The sequence below is a fragment of the Plecotus auritus genome (genome assembly GCF_963455305.1).
Source record: "Plecotus auritus genome assembly, chromosome: X".
Classification (NCBI taxonomy): Eukaryota; Metazoa; Chordata; class Mammalia; order Chiroptera; family Vespertilionidae; genus Plecotus; species Plecotus auritus.
Window position 1 is genome coordinate 141,476,062 of NC_137784.1, and position 18,439 is coordinate 141,494,500.

Consider the following 18,439-nt stretch of genomic DNA (forward strand, 5'->3'; position numbering starts at 1 on the left):
TTCATTGTGTTTTAACTGATATGTTCTCTACTCCCTGGTCTTTTCATTTGAATAACTTATGATTTAATGGTAAATCTTTTAGGAAATATTGAAATGCCTTTATATATATATATATATATATATATATATATATATATATATATATACACACACACACACACACACACACACACACACACACACATATACACACATACACACACACACACATACACACACATATCTATATTAATAAAAGGGTAATATGCTAATTAGACTGGGAGACCTTCCAGGAGACCTTCCGGACAAAGCCATGGTGGCAGGGCCAAGGTAGAGGCAGTTAGGGGCGATCAGGCCAGGAGGGGAGGACAGTTGGGGGTGGTCAGGCCAGTGGGGAGGCAGTTGGGGGAGAGTAGGCCAGCAGGCAGGGGCAGTTGAGGGTGAGCAGGCCAGCAGGGGGGGAGGCATATGGGGGCAAGCAGGCTGGCGGGGGGTAGTTGGGGGCAATCAGGCTGGCAGGGGGGGAAGTTGGGGGCGAGCAGCCTGGCGGGAGGGAAGTTGGGGGCAATCAGTCCAGCAGGGGGGCAGTTGGGGGCAATCAGGCCATCAGGGGGGCAGTTATGGGTGATCAGACCAGAAGGGAGGCAGTTGGGGGCGATCAGGTCAGCAGGCAGAGTGGTTAGGGGTGATCTGGCAGGCAGGCAGGTGAGCGGTTAGGAGCCAGCAGTTCCAGATTGCGAGAGGGATGTCTGACTGCTGGTTTAGGCCCGATCCCCCAGATTGGAGAGGGTGCAGGTCAGGTTGAGAGACACCCCCCCCCCCCCCGTGCATGAATTTCGTGCACCGGGCCACTAGTATGCATGCAAGTGTGTGTGTGTGTGTGTGTGTGTGTGTGTATTCCTCACCCAGACGTATTTTTCCATTGATTTTCATAGAGAGTGGAAGAGAAAGGGAAAGACAGAGAGAAATATCAATGTGAGAGAAACACATTGATTGGTTGCCTCCTCCACACGTCCTGACCAGGGCCCAGGCCTGGGAGGAGCCTGCAACTGAGGTAGGTGCCCTTGACCAGAATCGAACCTGGGACACTTTGGTCTGCAGACAGACACTCCATCCACTGAGCCAAACCAGCTAAGGCAGCCTTGATATTTTAAAAAAGGTTTTCACAAATTTTTAACTTTGAAAGTATGACATTTTATTTTGTAAATGGATAAGAGGTCTCTGACTCTTTAGAGTCATTTTTTAACATGTATAAGGCAGTTTTTAAAGATTTACAATAATGTATTAGAAAATGCTTGAAGAATTGTTTCAGAAAAGAAAGAAAATTTATAATTTTTAATTTCCATGAGCATGTATTTTACGTAAGTGTGTATATTAGGTAAGTGACGTATTGTTTTAGTAAAAAAAATGTTTTCTTGTAAGTTTACACTTAAATGCTTTACTCTGATATTCTCTAAATAAGCCTTCCTTATTTTTGATTACCTTCCCTACATGACACCAAATTTACACAAGTGATGGACAGGAAGTCTAGGACATCCCGAACCTGCATTAGTGACTTGCATTGATTTTTATTATTATTTTTAAGTGAAAACTCATATTCCTGGAGCTCACTGGCACCTGTCCAGTGAGTCTTGGTTTTATTAAACTATCCAAGAAAACAAATGAATTGCAAGATCCTTTCTGAGGACCTTGGAAAGGCTTTTATTAAGAGTTTTCAATTTTTCACCCTCTTGATTTCAAATCTCAGATAGGCAGACTCCAAAGGCAAGTTGAAGATAGTCATAATGATTTATTTGAAAGTAATTTTTATGTAAGTAGTAGGGAATGTTATTCATAAACATTCAGAAGAAAAAAAACACCCTGAGTAAAAGACAATTCTAAAGTATCCTTTGAAAATTTCAGAATTTCTGATTGGCTCATTCTGATCAGGTTATTTCCCTGAGTGAAGACACAGCTCAAGGGGTCTGTATAGGATACATAGTAATCATGATATGTAACGAGACCGAATTTGTCAGCAGAGTGAAGATACCTGATGGGCTCTAGCAAGGCCCGTGGAAAGCAAACACGAATAACCAAGCTTTGTTTAGTGAGAAACCAGTCTCTCTTGAAATTTAATATGATGATTTTTGTGAGGGAAAGTCTGTTTGAACAGAGGATACTCTGCAAGATAATTTAAATACCTTCTTTAGGCTTTTCTAAATTAAAAAACCGGCGAAAAGAAAACACACTTAATGAATCAGTGGCTCAGACCTGGGATGGGGTAGGTAGTATTTCTTTCAGTTGTGTCTTGAGTGGTCTGGGACTGCTTTTCATGTGCCTGTGGGCCCTGGGAAGGGGCTAGGGGTCACATTTAGGTGCTGCACACTGATGGTGTTCCTGTAAAGGGTTTCAATATTTTCCAAATGAACTAGGACAGTGGTCGGCAAACTGCGGCTCGCGAGCCACATGCGGCTCTTTGGCTCCTTGAGTGTGGCTCTTCCACAAAATACCACAGCCTGGGCAAGTCTATTTTGAAGAAGTGGCGTTAGAAGAAGTTTAAGTTTAAAAAATTGGGCTCTCAAAAGAAATTTCAATCGTTGTACTGTTGATATTTGGCTCTGTTGACGAATGAGTTTGCCGACTGAACTAGGAGATCACATACACTTGTTTGTTTGCTTGTTTTTTTTTTGTGGAGCAGAACGTTTAGAAATTCGTGCACCTGGATTTAGCCTCCCTTTTAGTTGCCTCTCCTATCATGTAAAGTTTTTAGCCAGAGGGGAGTTTAGAATAAGCCAAAAACAAAGAAGCATCCCTTAGCAAGGTGCGTAATGGGCATTCAGTTATATGCAGCTTCTAATCAGAACTTATTTTTAATGTTCCTGAATCCTGGCTGTCAGAGAGATATATGTGTATTATAAGTCAAATCACTGTTGCACTTCAAGGCTTGCTTTCATTTCTTGCCAAGACATTATTCTCTTTTTGGTTAGGTATGTTATATTTGTAGAATTTGTTGCAATGTAGTTGAAATAATTTACACTAAGCCAAGAATATCAGAGGTTAACCCCAATAGTTTTACCTCCAATTGTCTAACAGAAAAATCATTTGTCAAATACTACCAAGTCCAAACTAATCTATGCTAAAGAAATGATAATGATTAGAAATGTGTTATGATATTCTGATAAGGCTATACCAGTTTTCAGTTGAGAGAGATAATTAGAATCTTCTGGACCTACCACCAGAATTTCTGATTCTGTAGGCCTGGTGTCTAGAACTTGGTTCTTAGTGTATCCCTGGTTAAGAACACTGATCTAGGATGTCCAGTACTATCTATAATAATAAAAGTGTAATATGCTAATTAGACCAGGCGTCCTTTTGGATGTCTTTCCAGATGATCTTCTGGATGAAGCCACAATGGCGGGGGCTAAGCCCCTTGCACAAATTTCGTGCATCGGGCCTCTAGTGTTGAATAAGAGTGGTAAAAGCGGACATCCCTATCTTATTCCTGTTCTTAAGGGAAATGCTTTTAGTTTTTGTCCACTGAGTATGATGTTATCATGATATGTAACATTATATATGGCCTTTATTATGCTTAGCTATGATCCCTGTATTCCCACTTCAATAAGCAATTTTATCATAAATGGGTACTGGATTTTATCAAGTGCCTTTTCTACATCTGTTGATATGATCATGTAGTTTTTACCCTTCTTTTTGTTTATGTGATGTATCACGTTTATTGATATGCGGATATTGTACCAATCTTGCCTCTCTGGAATGAATCCCACTTCATCATGGTGTATGATCTTTTCAGTGTATTGCAGGATCCAGTTTGCTAATCTTTTGTTGAGGATTTTAGCATCCATATTCATCAGGGATATTGGCCTGTAATTTTTTTTTCTTTCTATTGTCTTTATCTGGGGTTGGAATTAGGATAATGCTAGCCTCATAAAATGAGCTTGGAGTTTTCTCTTCTCTTAAATATGTTGGAATAGTTTGAGAAGGATAGTTATTAGCTTCTTTGAATGTTTGGTAAAATTTGCTCCTGAAGCTGTTGGGTCCAGGACTTTTGTTTGCTGAGAGTTTTTATTTTTATTTTTTATTACTGCTTCGATTTCTTTAGTTGTAATTGGTCTATTCAGATTTTCTGATTCTTCCTGATTCAGTTTTGGAAGATTGTATGTTTCTAGAAATTTACCCATTTTACTCAGGTTGTCCATTTTGTTAGCATATAGTTTTTCATAGTATTTTCTTACAATCCGTTGTATCTATGTGGGATCAGTTGCTACTTCTCTTTCATTTTTAATTTTATTTATTGAGGTCCTGTCTCTTTTTTTCTTGATGAGTCTGGTTAAAGGTTTGTCAATTTTGTTTGTCGTTCAAAGAACCAGCTCTTGTTTTCATTGGATATATCCTAGGTCTACAATGTTACTAAAATGAACTCAACATACTTAATTCTGGGAGGTAAATTCCTAAAAACTAAATTTAGTGATATGAGCAAAGATCTAAAGCAAATCCCAACTGAGTGAAATGAAAACACATTAAACATAAAGGGATCTATCATCATTTTGATCTAAACCACAGGGAGATGTTAGAAAGTTAAAGCTTGCAGAGTATAATCAGATAGCAGGGCCTTTAAAAATTGGAAGAGGGATGTAAAATATCAAGATAAGGAAGAGCTTAAAAGGAGGTATCTGAGCCTGGACATCTGCCCAACTTGGGACAGTGCAGAAGGTAAACATCTAAAGATTTAAAGGGCAAATATAGTGCTTCTGTTGTTTTTCCATTTTGTACCATTATTTTTATTTTATACCCTGATGATCTTGAGTGTTTTTCAGTGTGTGCCAAAGACATGGCATCCTGCCCATTTCTTTGATATTCCAGAACAAATTCCTGCTGATGGGGTTTCCGTCATTTATCATGGAAGACTATAAACACACACATTATCAATAAATAGAAATTTCAATTCCCAAAGGACACAGTTGAGAGAACCCTTGAATATATTATTGAAGGCTCTCATGTGCAACTCTGCATTTCAAATGGCCCACATTCGTTTTCTGATTAACATGGAATTGTGACTTTGGATTTCTTGTTATTAAAGTTTTTTTTATTCAGCCTTAGACCTGCCTTCTCTTTCCAACCCTTGGATGGTCAGATCTGCTTCTGTTACCATGAAAAACTCCTGAAAACCATCTGGTGAAAGAAGTATGGGAGCTAAGATAAGAAAGAGTGTGGGGGCCTGGGATATGCAGGCTCCTAAGGGAAGAGCAGCTTGATCATCTCTCTCTCCTTTTCATGGTCGCTGCCAGTTCTCCCTATTTCTGTTCTGTTTTGCCTATAAAACTCCGACCTTCCTTCACTTAATTAATTTGTGGCTTCAGTACAGTGAGATATAGTTCAGTGCAAACTGTGGAAAGTAATGGTATTTACTTTGAGCTTGAAAAACCAGGTTGAAGATCATTTTCTGCCATTTGTTAGGGCGTGACCTTAGGCACGTCACAGCTAGTCCAGCTTTGGTTTTCTTATCCATAAACTGAATATTTATATTTCATGCATTATCTGCCTCATGGGATTATTGAAGATTAAATGAGAAAATGTACGTGAAAGCATACTTTAGGGCTATGATAATTATGATGATGATTATTATTTGAAAGCTCAGTAGGTAGGCTAGTTCTTCCCACCTAGGAAAATACAGGATTTCTATTTAAAATCTTTACTGAACAGAAATTGCTTATTTGGATTTTTATAATAAAGTACAAATGCAAGATAGATGGAATTTCTGAAGAAGCTCCTGGCTACTGAATAAATCTTATGTATTTTAAAAAACTGTTACAATGTAAGTATTTTTAAAGAGGTATATAATGGTTCCTGAAAATACCTGAAATGCCCATGCTTTCAGAGATGTGTAAGTATGCAATTTGTTTTAAATGTCTAATCTTGAATGATTAAGTAATTTGCATACTATTTTCAGTGGCATGAATTAAAGGCTAATTGAAATGTAATTTTTTGCAGTGAAATTATTTCATCTTTTATGTAGTACATTTAAAAATATTGAAGACCAGTTCTAATTTTATAGTTTTATTATTTTAATTTAATGTACCAAGTAATTAAAAATTGCTACAAAGAAAAGAAGATGAAAATGATTTCAGTAAATTTTCTTTCAACAGAGTGAAAAGATGATTAGTAGAATAATGGAACAGAGCTTAGCACAGTACCTGGCACATAAAGATATTCATTAAATGCTCCCTAATAAATTGTAATGAATACTTAATGAGTATTTCTAGACTTGGGTAAAGGTGCCATTCTGAGTGCTATATAAAATGAAGAAGATTGCTTAACATTTTTATACTGAAACACTTCTATACAGAGGTCACACAAGCCAATTTTTCTTGAGCCATTAGAACCTCAGTTTGCTATGCTTGTCTTTTCTCTTTTTTTGTAAAAGTATGTTTTTATTGATTTCGTAGAGAGAGAGGAAGGGAGACAGATAAAGAGATAGAAACATCAATGATAGAGAAACATAATCAATCAGCTGCCTCCTGCATGTCCCCCCCCCGCCGCCCAACTGGGGATGAAGCTAAAATCCTGGCATGTGCCCTTGTCATGACTTGGAATTGAACTGGTGACCTCTTGGTTCCTAGGTCGATGCTCAACTGCTGAGCCATACCAGTCAGGCCTCTTTACTCTTAAAGTAGATTGTCAGGCCTAAGTTAGTCAGCTATGTTGAGAGATAATTCTCTATGGGTATCTTGCAATTCTGTAGATCTTGTAAGCAGATGCACCAACTACTCTCTGTTCAAGGGTGTTTATATAGCAAACAGCTTTGGAAGACAAAGATAGTATCTCCCTCTGGAGTAAGTTACCGATTTGCTCATAACCTTGGAAAATAGAGGTGGTGTTTCATTCCATAACAAAGCGCAGACATGCTTACTCTCTAGTCTAATAAAAGCAACGTCTTCCTCTGAGACAAAAGGCAGGAATGATTGTTTCCCATTATAAAAGATTTGGATTCCCTAAGCTCAGGGTTCCTCTCCTGTAACCCACTGTGTGTTCAGGAGTTACCAGGACCTGGTATCACTTGTGGGAATTGAAGCTCAGGAAACTGGTGCAAAAAGTGCTGATGTTTTTGTTACTAGTATTGCTGTTAATAAACTGCCCTTTGTTTATAACCAAAGCATCTCTTGAATGTTTGGCAGGCTAACTCATTAGCTTTCAAGTAGGATAAAATCGCAAACTGTAAACAGTTCTTGACAACAGGTTTCATCAGTGTTTGGGTAAGTTGCCTGGTATGATGTGGTGTTGATGGACCCTAATCTAGGAAGGGAATCCAGTGGCAAACCGCCATTTTGAGTGTACTTAGGCGTTGGGGGTCCATATTTTCAAGAGGAGAAGTGAAGGGGCATTATAGGGTTGGAAGTAAAATATGGGATGAGATCAGAACCTTTGTCCCAGAGCAAAACTATGAAGCCTCTGATAATGCTCATTTTGTGGGTATAGTTGGGTGGAGGTAGATAGAAGCTATAGAGGAAGAAGAAGAGAGAAGAGGGTGGTAGAGGAAAGAAGATTCTACAAAGCTTCAAAGCAGCATGAAGTCATATATGCTTATAGGAGCTGTAAATCATAGTGTTGTCACCTACCATAATGCAGCTTATTACCTTATATTTTTGAGCCACGAGTATGCTTTTTGTGTAAGCAATCTGCTTTGGGGTCTTATTGCTTTGATTTTTGAAATGATGACAGAATTATTCAACACACTTTTTTTTTGTAAAAGGTAGAAGATGTATATGGTCTGAAAAGAAACCAGAGTATATCAACACATACTTTTGAATGCCTATTGTGTTCAAGGCATTGTACGAAGTGTTTAAGATACTATAGTGAATAAGTGAACAGAACAATTGCAATAGCAGCAGCTAACTTCCACTGAATGCTTATTATAAACTAATGCTAGCCCTAGCCGGCTTGGCTCAGTGGATAGAGCATTGGCCTGCGGACTGAAAGGTCCCAGGTTTGATTCCGGTCAAGGGCACATGCCTGGGTTGCAGGCTCGATCCCCACTAGGGGGTGTGCAGGAGGCGGCCGATCAATGATGCTCTCTCATCATGGATGTTTCTATCTCTCTCTCTCTCCCTCTCCCTTCCTCTCTGAAATCAATAAAAATATATTTTAAAAAATAAATGAATGCTAAGTGTTTTACATGTATTTTACTCAATCCTGGCAACAACCATAAGAGGTATCAGATAATTTGTATAGCAATCTTAGAGTTAAGAAATCTGTCATTAATCACACTGCTGGTGTCACATCAACTTCAGTGGCTTCAGCATTGAATGGCAGGGTACACACAGATGCAGACCCTCAGTTGGTGAGGATGTGAACCCTACACCCAGCACGGCAGGCCATGCAGCACCCTCCAATTCAGTTCAAGTGGATTTCTTCCAGTAACTGCCATTTAAGGTGGTCGGTGCTCACACCGTCAAAGTTGTTGTCTCTTCCTTCCTCTACAATGTTATATCAGAGACCTCCCACACCCTCCATTTCTCACAGCTTAGAACACAAGACCTGAAGGGACACCCAGAAACTGGGAAGAAAAAGGCATCATCGCAAGCTGTTGCCATGGCGAACTCTTAGTGCCTTTTTTAGTGTGCTCACATTGGGTGAAAGTGACCATGCTTGTTCTGGGAAAAGGCATGATGGCAGTGTCTGGTGTATTAGTTCACTTTTTATGCCTTCTTCTTCCCTCCTACCCTAGTCTTTATGGTTTATTAAAGTACTTCCCTAGTACCACTTGGGCAATTCTAATAATATGTAAGACTGGTCAAATAACTCTGGACCTCAGAAGTCTCAGCTTCTTCTGGCTTCCTCAGAGTTTGAACATACTAATGCTGCCTCCAAGAAATAGCCCTTTGCCCAGATCACTGTTGTAGGAAAGCATTCGGGGCTGTTACTGATATGTGCTGTGACCTCTTCCTTGTTAGCCGCATGATGAAACAATTGTATTTTATTTCACACCACAGGGACTTCCATCCGGCGTCACCGGATTCCTCTCCCACCTCCTGATGTTGAAAAGTTTTATACTGTATATGATTTCAATATCAACATAGACGTTGTCTTTTATGGCCGGACTTTCAAGATTTATGACTGTAATCCATTCACAAAAAACTTTTTGAAGAAAGTAGGAGTCAAATTAAACCCCCCGGGAAAGTGTCCAGATGATCCTTACACAAAGTTGCGGAGAGAGGTAAGAAGTTGATGCATCGTGAGTTCTTTTCTTCAGAATGAGTATCCCTTCAGTCAGTAGAGGGTATTGGTTACTTCTGATGCAGATGTGAAAGAACTTTGAGGGCAAGAGTTGCTGGAGTTGTCCACTTGTCCTTTGGGCTGGAGGGAACGCTGGCTGTCAGCCTCAGTGCTAGAAAGACTCACTCACTGCCCCTGGCCGCACTTCTCTTCATGGAGACTTCCTTCCAGGCAGTAGGAGTCTTCAGCGAGCCACCCACATGGGACAATTTCTAAGAGCCCACAATTGGTTTTGTTGTCTCTGACAGTGAATCCACACTTACCTGGCTTGTCTTTTCCCATTTTAGTTCCCTATCTCTGGGAAAAATGTTTGCTTCTTTTCTACTGATTTACTGAACCAAGCCTTGGGTACATCTTTGACTTTTTTCCTTCTTCCTTGGGACTCCCAGCTCCCCTTATGGTGGCATCAGATACAGAGATGTTCTGGAGGAGTGAGAAGGGCCATGATTCTGATGTACCCCCATTATGAAAGAAAAGTATGACCCCAATTAGTGTAGGGAGGAAAGAATAAGTGTTGGTTATATCATTGTTTTCTTTCTAAAGTTTTTTTTAATGACCCCCTGGTCCAAATATTATGCTTTCTAAAATAATCTGAATACCCAAAAGGGCAAGTGTCATGTAGAAGGTCACATACCTAGCCAATGTTCTTTCTAGGATTTGAACTCAAATTTTTTCCTTCTTACTTGATTTTCATTATTGCCATTTGTTCATATATATATATATATATATATATAATTGATTTCAGAGAGGAAGGGAGAGGGAGAGAGAGAGATAGAAACATCAGTGATGAGAGAGAAGAATTGATTAGCTGCCTGCTGCACAACCCCTCTAGGGATTGAGTCCGCAACCCGGCATGTGCCCTTGACCGGAATCAAACCTTGGACCCTTCAGTCTGAAGGCTGATGCTCTATCCACTGAGCCAAACCAGCTAGAGATTCCTTTTTTCTTTTTATTGAAGTATGGTTATACACAGTAAAATTCACAGAAATTAAGTATATAGTTGTATGAGTCTTAAAAAAAATACATACACCCATGTAATCTACACCCAAATCAAGATATAGAACATTTTTACCCTCCCCCCCAAAGTACCCTCATGCCTTTTTCTAATCAGTTGTTCTGCTCCATAGGGTTAACCACTATTCTCATTTCTGCCTCTATAGATTAATCTCATTTTTATTGTTTTTAAAATTTGTAATTCATTTCCTTGCAGAAAGATATCAAAGTTAGAATAAAATTCTCTTTTGATTCTGCTTTAATCTCTTGTTAAAAGCTGCATGTAGAATCATTCATCTGTTCTTGCCTTCTAGCCCCAGCAGAATTACTCTTTAATGTTGTAGGCATACAACCCTCCTGGAAAATATATATTTTTGATCCTGGAGTATCCAAGGTGAAATCTTTGTGGCATTATACCTGTGTACACTGAGTGGCCAGATTATTATGATCTCTGAACGCATAATAATCTTACCTCTAATATATATATATATATATATATATATATATATATATATATATATATACACACATACACACACACACACACACACACACACACACACACACACACACATATATATATATATATATATATATATATATATATATTAGAGGCCCGGTGCATGAATTCATGCATGGGTGGGGTCCGGCTAGCCTGGCCAGGGGGAGGGGACATGGGCGGTTGGCCAGCCTGCCTGCTGGTTGAACTCCTGGTCGAGGGGACAATTTGCATATTAGCCTTTTATTATATAGGATATACACTGAGTGGCCAGATTATTATGCATTCAGAGATCATAATAATCTGGCCACTCAGTGTATATTGGCATACAAGGAGATTAGTGGTTTTGGTTCATTTTTATTTTTTCTAAATGTCCTAGATGAAAGAGTCTAGATAAATACATCTTTAGAACCAACAGTAAGAACCTAAAAGAAATGGATCCATATGAATTATCACCCTTTGTATATAGCTGCATTCTTTCACTAACAGTTAACAGTTGGTATTATATGATAGTGATTGTGAATGATGATGCATTGTATGAAATGCATAGAGCACTGTGCAATTTCATAGGTTTATAAAGAAAAAAATTCTTTTGTGCCAGGAATCGAGAATAAATACCAAGAACATCCTAGAAATGTTTTAAGTAATTTCCTTTCCAATTGGGAGAATCATTTTAGCATTTATTCCCTCAGGGAGAAAGTTCTTTAATAGATAGAGAAATCTGTGGAAAATTAGGAGTTTAATAAGAGGCTTTTATATTGACTTTAATGCTTTCACTTCTCCAGTGTTTGCTGCAGTGAAACATAGTTAAATTTAAACAATTTAACTTGCCCTCGCTGGTTTTGCTCAGTGGATAGAGCATCGGCCTGCGGACCGAAGAGTCCTGGATTTGATTCCAGTCAAGGGCACTTACCTAGGTTGCAGGCTCCTCCTGGGCTCAGGCCCTGGTCAGGGCACGTACAGGAGCCAACCAATCAATGTGTTTCTCTCACATCAATATTTTTCTCTGTCTTTCCCTCTTTCTTCCACTCCCTCTAAAAATCAGTGGGAAAGTATCATCAGGTGATGATTAAAAACAAAACAAAATAATTTAACTTAAACTGAAAAGAGCCCCAATAGTATGTAATCAGTAATGAATGTCTTAGAGGCTTTATAATGCTGAAGAAGTATTCTTCCAATCAATGAAAGTAGAGGTCCCATAATTTCATTTAAATATCAGGGATAATACCGGAGAGCCACTGAAAGGCCATTATGTCTCCCTCCGTTCTTGGGATAAGTCTGCACGTAGACTGCCCTGGACAGGTACAAAATTTTGAGAACCGACACACCAGATTACATAAGTTGATGTGAAACTACATCTCCCTTGCCAATGAGCACTTCCAGTCCCATTTGGTTACATTAAATAGAGTGGAGCACTTTTGCTCCAAGACTGGGCTGGGAACGTTCCAATGGAGAAGAGTTGCACCAGGAAGACTGCAGAGCTAGTGGTTCCTGGGTTGGGAGACAGAGCCCAGGCAGTGGTTCTGTGCTGATTGGGAAGTTTTCCATTTGTTCTGCTTCTGTTTCCATGGTACTTTCAGATCCTCAATATCTAAAGCTTTTGAGCAAAATGAAACCATGACTATATTTCTTCCCTTTTACCTTCACAAAAACCTTTGGATGAATAAGAAGGATGTACAGATATGAATTTTCATTGAAAAGATAACTTTTAATTGGCATATAATGAACAGAGATGTATAGATCTTATGCATGCAGATCAACAAGTTTTGAAAAATGTGTACAATTTAGTAACTAACATGAAAATCAAGATGTAAAATATTTCTATCACCCCCAAAAGTTCCCTAGTTCCCATTTCTAGTCAATCCACTACCAAGGGGCAATTGCTGTTCTAATTTCTGTCACCATGCATTAGTTTTGTCATTTCTTTAACAAGAATTTGAAGTCTGAGAAAAATTAGGTTTTAAAAATATGATAGGAATAAATTTTAGTGCATTAAAATAATGTTTAATATGAAAGCTTCCTAATACTTGATTATATTTTTAAGGTTGAAACTGGTTATATGTACTGGTTATAATATATATATACTGAGTGGCCAGATTATTATGATCTCTGAATGCATAATAATCTGGCCACTCACTGTATGTATATATATGTATGTGTGTGTGTGTGTGTGTGTGTATATATATATATATATATATATATGTGTGTGTGTGTGTATACACACACACACATACACACACATATATATATAATATATATATATATATATATATATATAAAATTGGTTATACATCAATGTTAGTTGAAATAAAAAAATAAATTATAGACTAGTCTATGGAAAATATATCTTTATGTTATTTGATTGCTTGCATCCCAGAGGTGCTTATGCCCAAACCACAACTATTATGAAACTTTTCTTCATTTTCAGATACTAGACTATGTGCAACCTTTACGTCCCTATGATTCCTTCGACACCCTGAAAGAGTTCCTTGAGTATGATGGGAAAGTTTTGCGCTTCTTCTGCATGTGGGATGACACAGCCTCAATTTTTGGGGACTATAGACAACTCATCTTGCATTATTTCTTGTCTGATGGTACTGTTGAAGTCAAAGAATTTCTGCCCCATAACTCAGGCCGGGATCCTATGTCATTTTTCCTCAAGAGGGGAAAGCTGCCCAAGGTGAGTGGTGGACACAGAACCACTTTCTGAGTTTGCTTGTGGGCTGAAAGACTCCGCTCGCTCACAGGAATGTCATGTATTATGACTATGTGATGACAGTTACCACACATTATTGCAAGAGTTTAGAAAACTTTCATTTTTTGTGCCCTATATTAATATACATCTTGGAAAGTAATACAGAGGATATGACAAATTGTATTTGGAATATTCTGGGCATAAGGCAAATAAAGGGAAAATGTCAAATGGATGAGAAATTACCTATTCAATATCGAGTTCACAGTCTTATGAAAGTAAATGACTCTCCAATAAAAAAATTGCTTGTGGCCTTGAATGGGACGTTGGTCTTTGGCCTCTGTATCCTGCTGAGGAGATCCCATGGTATTGGTCTGTGTTGTGAATGTGTACACACACACACACAGGAGTGACTCTTCTGAGAGTAACCACCAATCACCAACTAGCCAATGGCTAGCAGCAGTGACAGCTTTGCATTTTATTTGCTATTAAAAAGGTATCAGACTGATTTCTACACGTATTTATGGCTATTTGAGAGCTAACATAACTTGGGTACAGCCAGAAATGGCACAAATATAGAATACCTGGGTTAGAATTATGGTTATACACTTAATAGCTGTGTGACCTTGGGCAAGTCACTTAAGCTCTTTGAGTGTATTACCTTATCTCTAAAATATAGTTAACAAGGCCTCCATCCTGAGATAACTGTAAAGGTAGAATGAGGTAACATAGTAAAACACACTACCTAAGGACCTATAAACACCTATAAGGACACAAAAACATACAGGCTTTTTTTCACAGCTCTATATTACATTTTATTTCTTATTTGGATAAAATATTTTTAACTTAATTCTTAATGCTACTGAAGAGTTTACTGTGACACTCATTTCTGATGCAAACAACCACTGGTTATGTGGTCTAAACAGGAGGCTCTTCCAGATTCTTTGAGCGCATAGCCAGAAGCCCTGCAGTATTGCCGGGAGGGGTGGTGGTGGTGGTGGTGGCGGTGGCAGGGTTTGTCTCAGAGGGAGCTCTGGAGTATGGATAGCAGGTGGCCAGGAGGTACCTGGGAAGCCTGTTTTTAGAATGGCTTTGAAAAATAGGCTGACTATAAAATAATAATGACACACCTGACATTTGCAGTGTCTCTGGACATCAATTGCTTCATTCATTCATTTAACACATATTTATTGTCAACTGTATGTCAGCTCTGGGCTTACAGTGAGAAAGAAAATGGATCAAGTCCTGCTTCATAGAGCATATATTCTCGTGGGGGAAAGATACAGTAGTGGTAGGTGTTCCCCTGGCACTCTCAACGTCTTTTGAGAAAGCAAGAAATAAGTACTATTGTTGTGGTTACATGAAACTGAAGATAAAAACCTGGCCCTAAGTCCTGTAGCTAGTAAGTGGTGAAGAGAGAGTTTGTGTCCAAATGTACTGTTTTCCTATGTTATGTGGCTTACTTATGCCCCATATATAATTTATTCACACATTTGCACTTACATATTAGGTCACATGTATCAGAGATGATTCACATTTCTCATCTGTATATGATAAACTGATCACTGTGAATCTAAGTTAATTAAGGTATTTCCTGAAGCTTATGCAACTGCTTGGACCACCTCCAGTGTGTGTAGAACTGAGGAGTATTCTGTCTCTCTCCAGGCCATGGTTTCTGTAAGAAACTGACCACACTCTGTTGTTCTTGCTATCTCACCACACTGTCTCTCTCAGCCAGCAAATGCCTCTTGGGTTCAGGATCTGGCGGGGTGCTAAGCAGAGTAAAGAAAATAAGGCAAGGCATTGTTTGTAGCTCAGTGAAGGGGAAAAGATGAAGCAACTAGAGAACCACAAAAAGTGGTTTAATCCTGCGGTAGGTGCTATGGAGCATTGAATTAGGGACAGGCCAGTAGGATGGAGAGGTCATGGGGAAAGATGAGGCTTCCCAGGGCTTTGATGGATGGGCGGAGTGTAGTCCAGCCTGCAGGGGGTGAAGAAGCACAGGGACAGGTAGATAAAGTAAATGTCTTGTCTTCGTGTGGATGGCAGAGAAGAACCATGTAATGCCTATTTCCCACTTGAGCCCCTTTTTGTATTTAGAGGCCATCTGCCACATCTTGCTTTGGTTTTTGTCTTCCAGTATGGCCCACCTGGAGTCCATCAACCCGGAGACGTAACCGATAGAATAGTTCTCAATGTGTATAATGGCTATAACGTAAGCCGAGTGCATGGCTACATGTTGGATAAATTCAAGGTGAGGAACCTTATGTTTTATTACTGTTTCCAATGTGACGTCCCTGGAACCTGAAATGTGGGGTGAGTTACATATTCTTCTCTGGTGAGATTGATTGTGAGTGAAATTAATAAGTGTATACATTGCATTGCTGTTTTTCAATAATAACCATGCTTAAGTGCATATGTAAATATATGCTTTGCATTGCTGTGGGGTAGCACTACATTGCTAAAATAATTTCTTTAAAGTTGGTATTGACTAGTTGTCTTTTGGTTTGATTTTAAAAATTTGGCTATAAATGATATAATTGAGTTTTTTAAAATTTCTTTTTTCCTTTGGGAAGGGTTAGATTTTTGGAGGGTCTGTGGTGCCAGTGTTGTGTTCCTTTGTTTTCATTAGGTGGCAAAATTAGAACAAGAGTTTTACAAAGATACTGACCTGACCATAGGAGCCACCATCAATGTGTGGGGAAGAAAAGTGCTCCTTTGTGACTGTGATGAATTTACAAAGACTTATTATAGGACTAAATATGGAATTCGTAAGTGATACATCTGTCAATTAGAAAATAATATTGAAAACTTAGAATCTTTGTTCTCTAGTTAAGATTTTACTGTATAAACTCATATAAAAAGTAGTTTATGCCTTTAAAGCGAATATAATATGAGCATTATGCATTTGAACAGAAAATTATGCAAATGTAAATTATGATGCATTTTATAGTCATGCTGACTTTTTATATTTCTCATAACATATGTTAAAATCTCCCATTTAGCAGACACTATTATTACACAACATTTCTTGAGTAACAACAGTGTACTTAATGTAACTAATGACTAGAAATTATATGCGTGACGCGGGCTAGGTGGGCAATGAATAAATACTCTCTTATAATCTTTCCATTTGCTTTTCCTGACTTTTTGGTAAGGTTAAATTAATATACTTAATGTTACTTAGTTACTTTTGACAATTTAATTTTGCTTATAATTAATCTGGTTCTAAATTCATAAGAATGACCAAATTCTATATAGTATATTTTGGTGTTCTTGATGCCCAAACCAGGACAAAGTCCCATCAATAATTGTAGTCATATTTCCTTCCTTGTCTGTAATTGTAGCCATTTCTGAACTCTTGGTGCTAGAAACAGCAGGAATACCTGGTGTCTCCACTCTATAATGCCACAGGAAGTCGCTGACAAGCGCCAACAACACAGCTAGGGGCCTCCCTAAGGGGAAGCCAGGGAGAGATTTCTAATGCATTGTGAAACCTTGGTGCTTAGTACTTTCTCTTAACTAATGATACCACAACATACTTGGGGGGAGAAAAAATGGCAAACAGACTAAGAAAAGGAGTTGGCCACAGTCTCAAGAAAGGTACTTGAGTAAGCTTTCTATTTATGTAGAAGCAGAGGGCTTGATAGAAATCCAAGAGATATCTGTACCCCCATGCAAAACCCAATCTGATTATTAAAAAGATAAGATTTTTTCACGCATTTAAGATTTCTAAGGAGAAGGTGATTCCATAGAATTCTTCCACAAAATAGTCTAGTGTGACCTCTCTACCCCCCACTAGGCAGCTTGGTCATCCCACTGGCCCGGGCTTGCCTGTGGGCTATAACATATTTCTCCTTCATTATTTCATGTGGATGAACACGGACTGGCAGATGGAGACCTGTTGGACTTTCCTGTAGCATGAAGGTTGGAAAAGGCTCCAGAGGCTTCAGCAGGTGTTCCTTTCACCGAAGGGACAGGGATTTGAGTGTAAACTGTGCTTAGAATTCTTTCCTTGGGTTATTGTTGTGGTGTTTTTTTTTTTTTTGTTTGTATTTTTTTTTTTTGATCTATAAGAAGACTTTCTTATTATTAATTCTTAGTGGCTGGGATAACCAAACTAGTAACAAGACTATTCATTCCCATTGCCCATCAACTTAATAGGTTGTGCTGACATTAAGGATGAGCAAAAAACTTAAAGCAACTTTGATGTGGAGTCACTTCTAGCCATCTCTGAACTCTTGGTGCGAGAAACAGCAGGACATGCAAGATGAGAGTTTAATGATCATTTGAGCAAATTAGCCACCCCAAGATACAGTGACGGGGATGAAATAGTAGTCTCACCATATGGCCTCAATGGAGTTAACAGTTTTACCACTTTGCCCTCCCTTATGAAGTGAAGAGGATTGAGGGTTAGATGATTTCTAAGGATTTTCCAGCTAGAACTAGAAAACTGTGGGATTTGATAATCATTTGACTTCAAAATGAACATCCCATCAAAATCATTGGACCTAGGCATTGGGTACAAGTAGAGGTGGATTTACCTTGAGGTTAATAAAGTCAATGCATATGAAGTTTTAGGCTTTTTCCTTTGCAGGGGCCCTAGTCCAAAGCCCTGGGCCTAATTTTGTCTTAATAATTTGTCATTCTTTGTCTTGAAGAGCTTCTCCAAATTATTTAAGCTTTAGGCCTCCTTAAACCTGGGTCCATATCTGGGTCATTAGAACATACAAAATCAACTTTGAGGTAATTGAAGGCTTTTCCTAGCATTGTTTCCAACTGAGATGGCAATTAGTAAATCACTGTGAATGAACATTAAGATTCCTTTTAAAAATATATCACATCTCCGTAAATTTATTGGAATCTAGTTATTTGTCAATAGACATTCAATATACATGTTTTTTACAAGTCACTTGGAACTAGAGGAATCAGACTATTTGAAAAACATGTGTGTCTCAAAGATCTATCAGAGTATCAGTTTAAGAAGATATTTGGGAAGATGCTTTGTA

The 18,439-nt window shown here is 38.6% G+C and overlaps 1 protein-coding gene across 1 annotated transcript in view; it reads left to right on the forward strand.

Annotated features, from left to right (window-relative positions):
* Positions 1-18,439, forward strand: part of EFHC2 (EF-hand domain containing 2) — a 170,368-nt gene that overhangs the window by 66,793 nt on the left and 85,136 nt on the right. The window contains exons 4-7 of the mRNA XM_080653503.1: positions 8,964-9,187; positions 13,167-13,418; positions 15,571-15,684; positions 16,063-16,201. Coding sequence (XP_080509629.1) covers positions 8,964-9,187; positions 13,167-13,418; positions 15,571-15,684; positions 16,063-16,201 — 729 coding nt within the window. The remainder of the gene's footprint in view (positions 1-8,963; positions 9,188-13,166; positions 13,419-15,570; positions 15,685-16,062; positions 16,202-18,439) is intronic.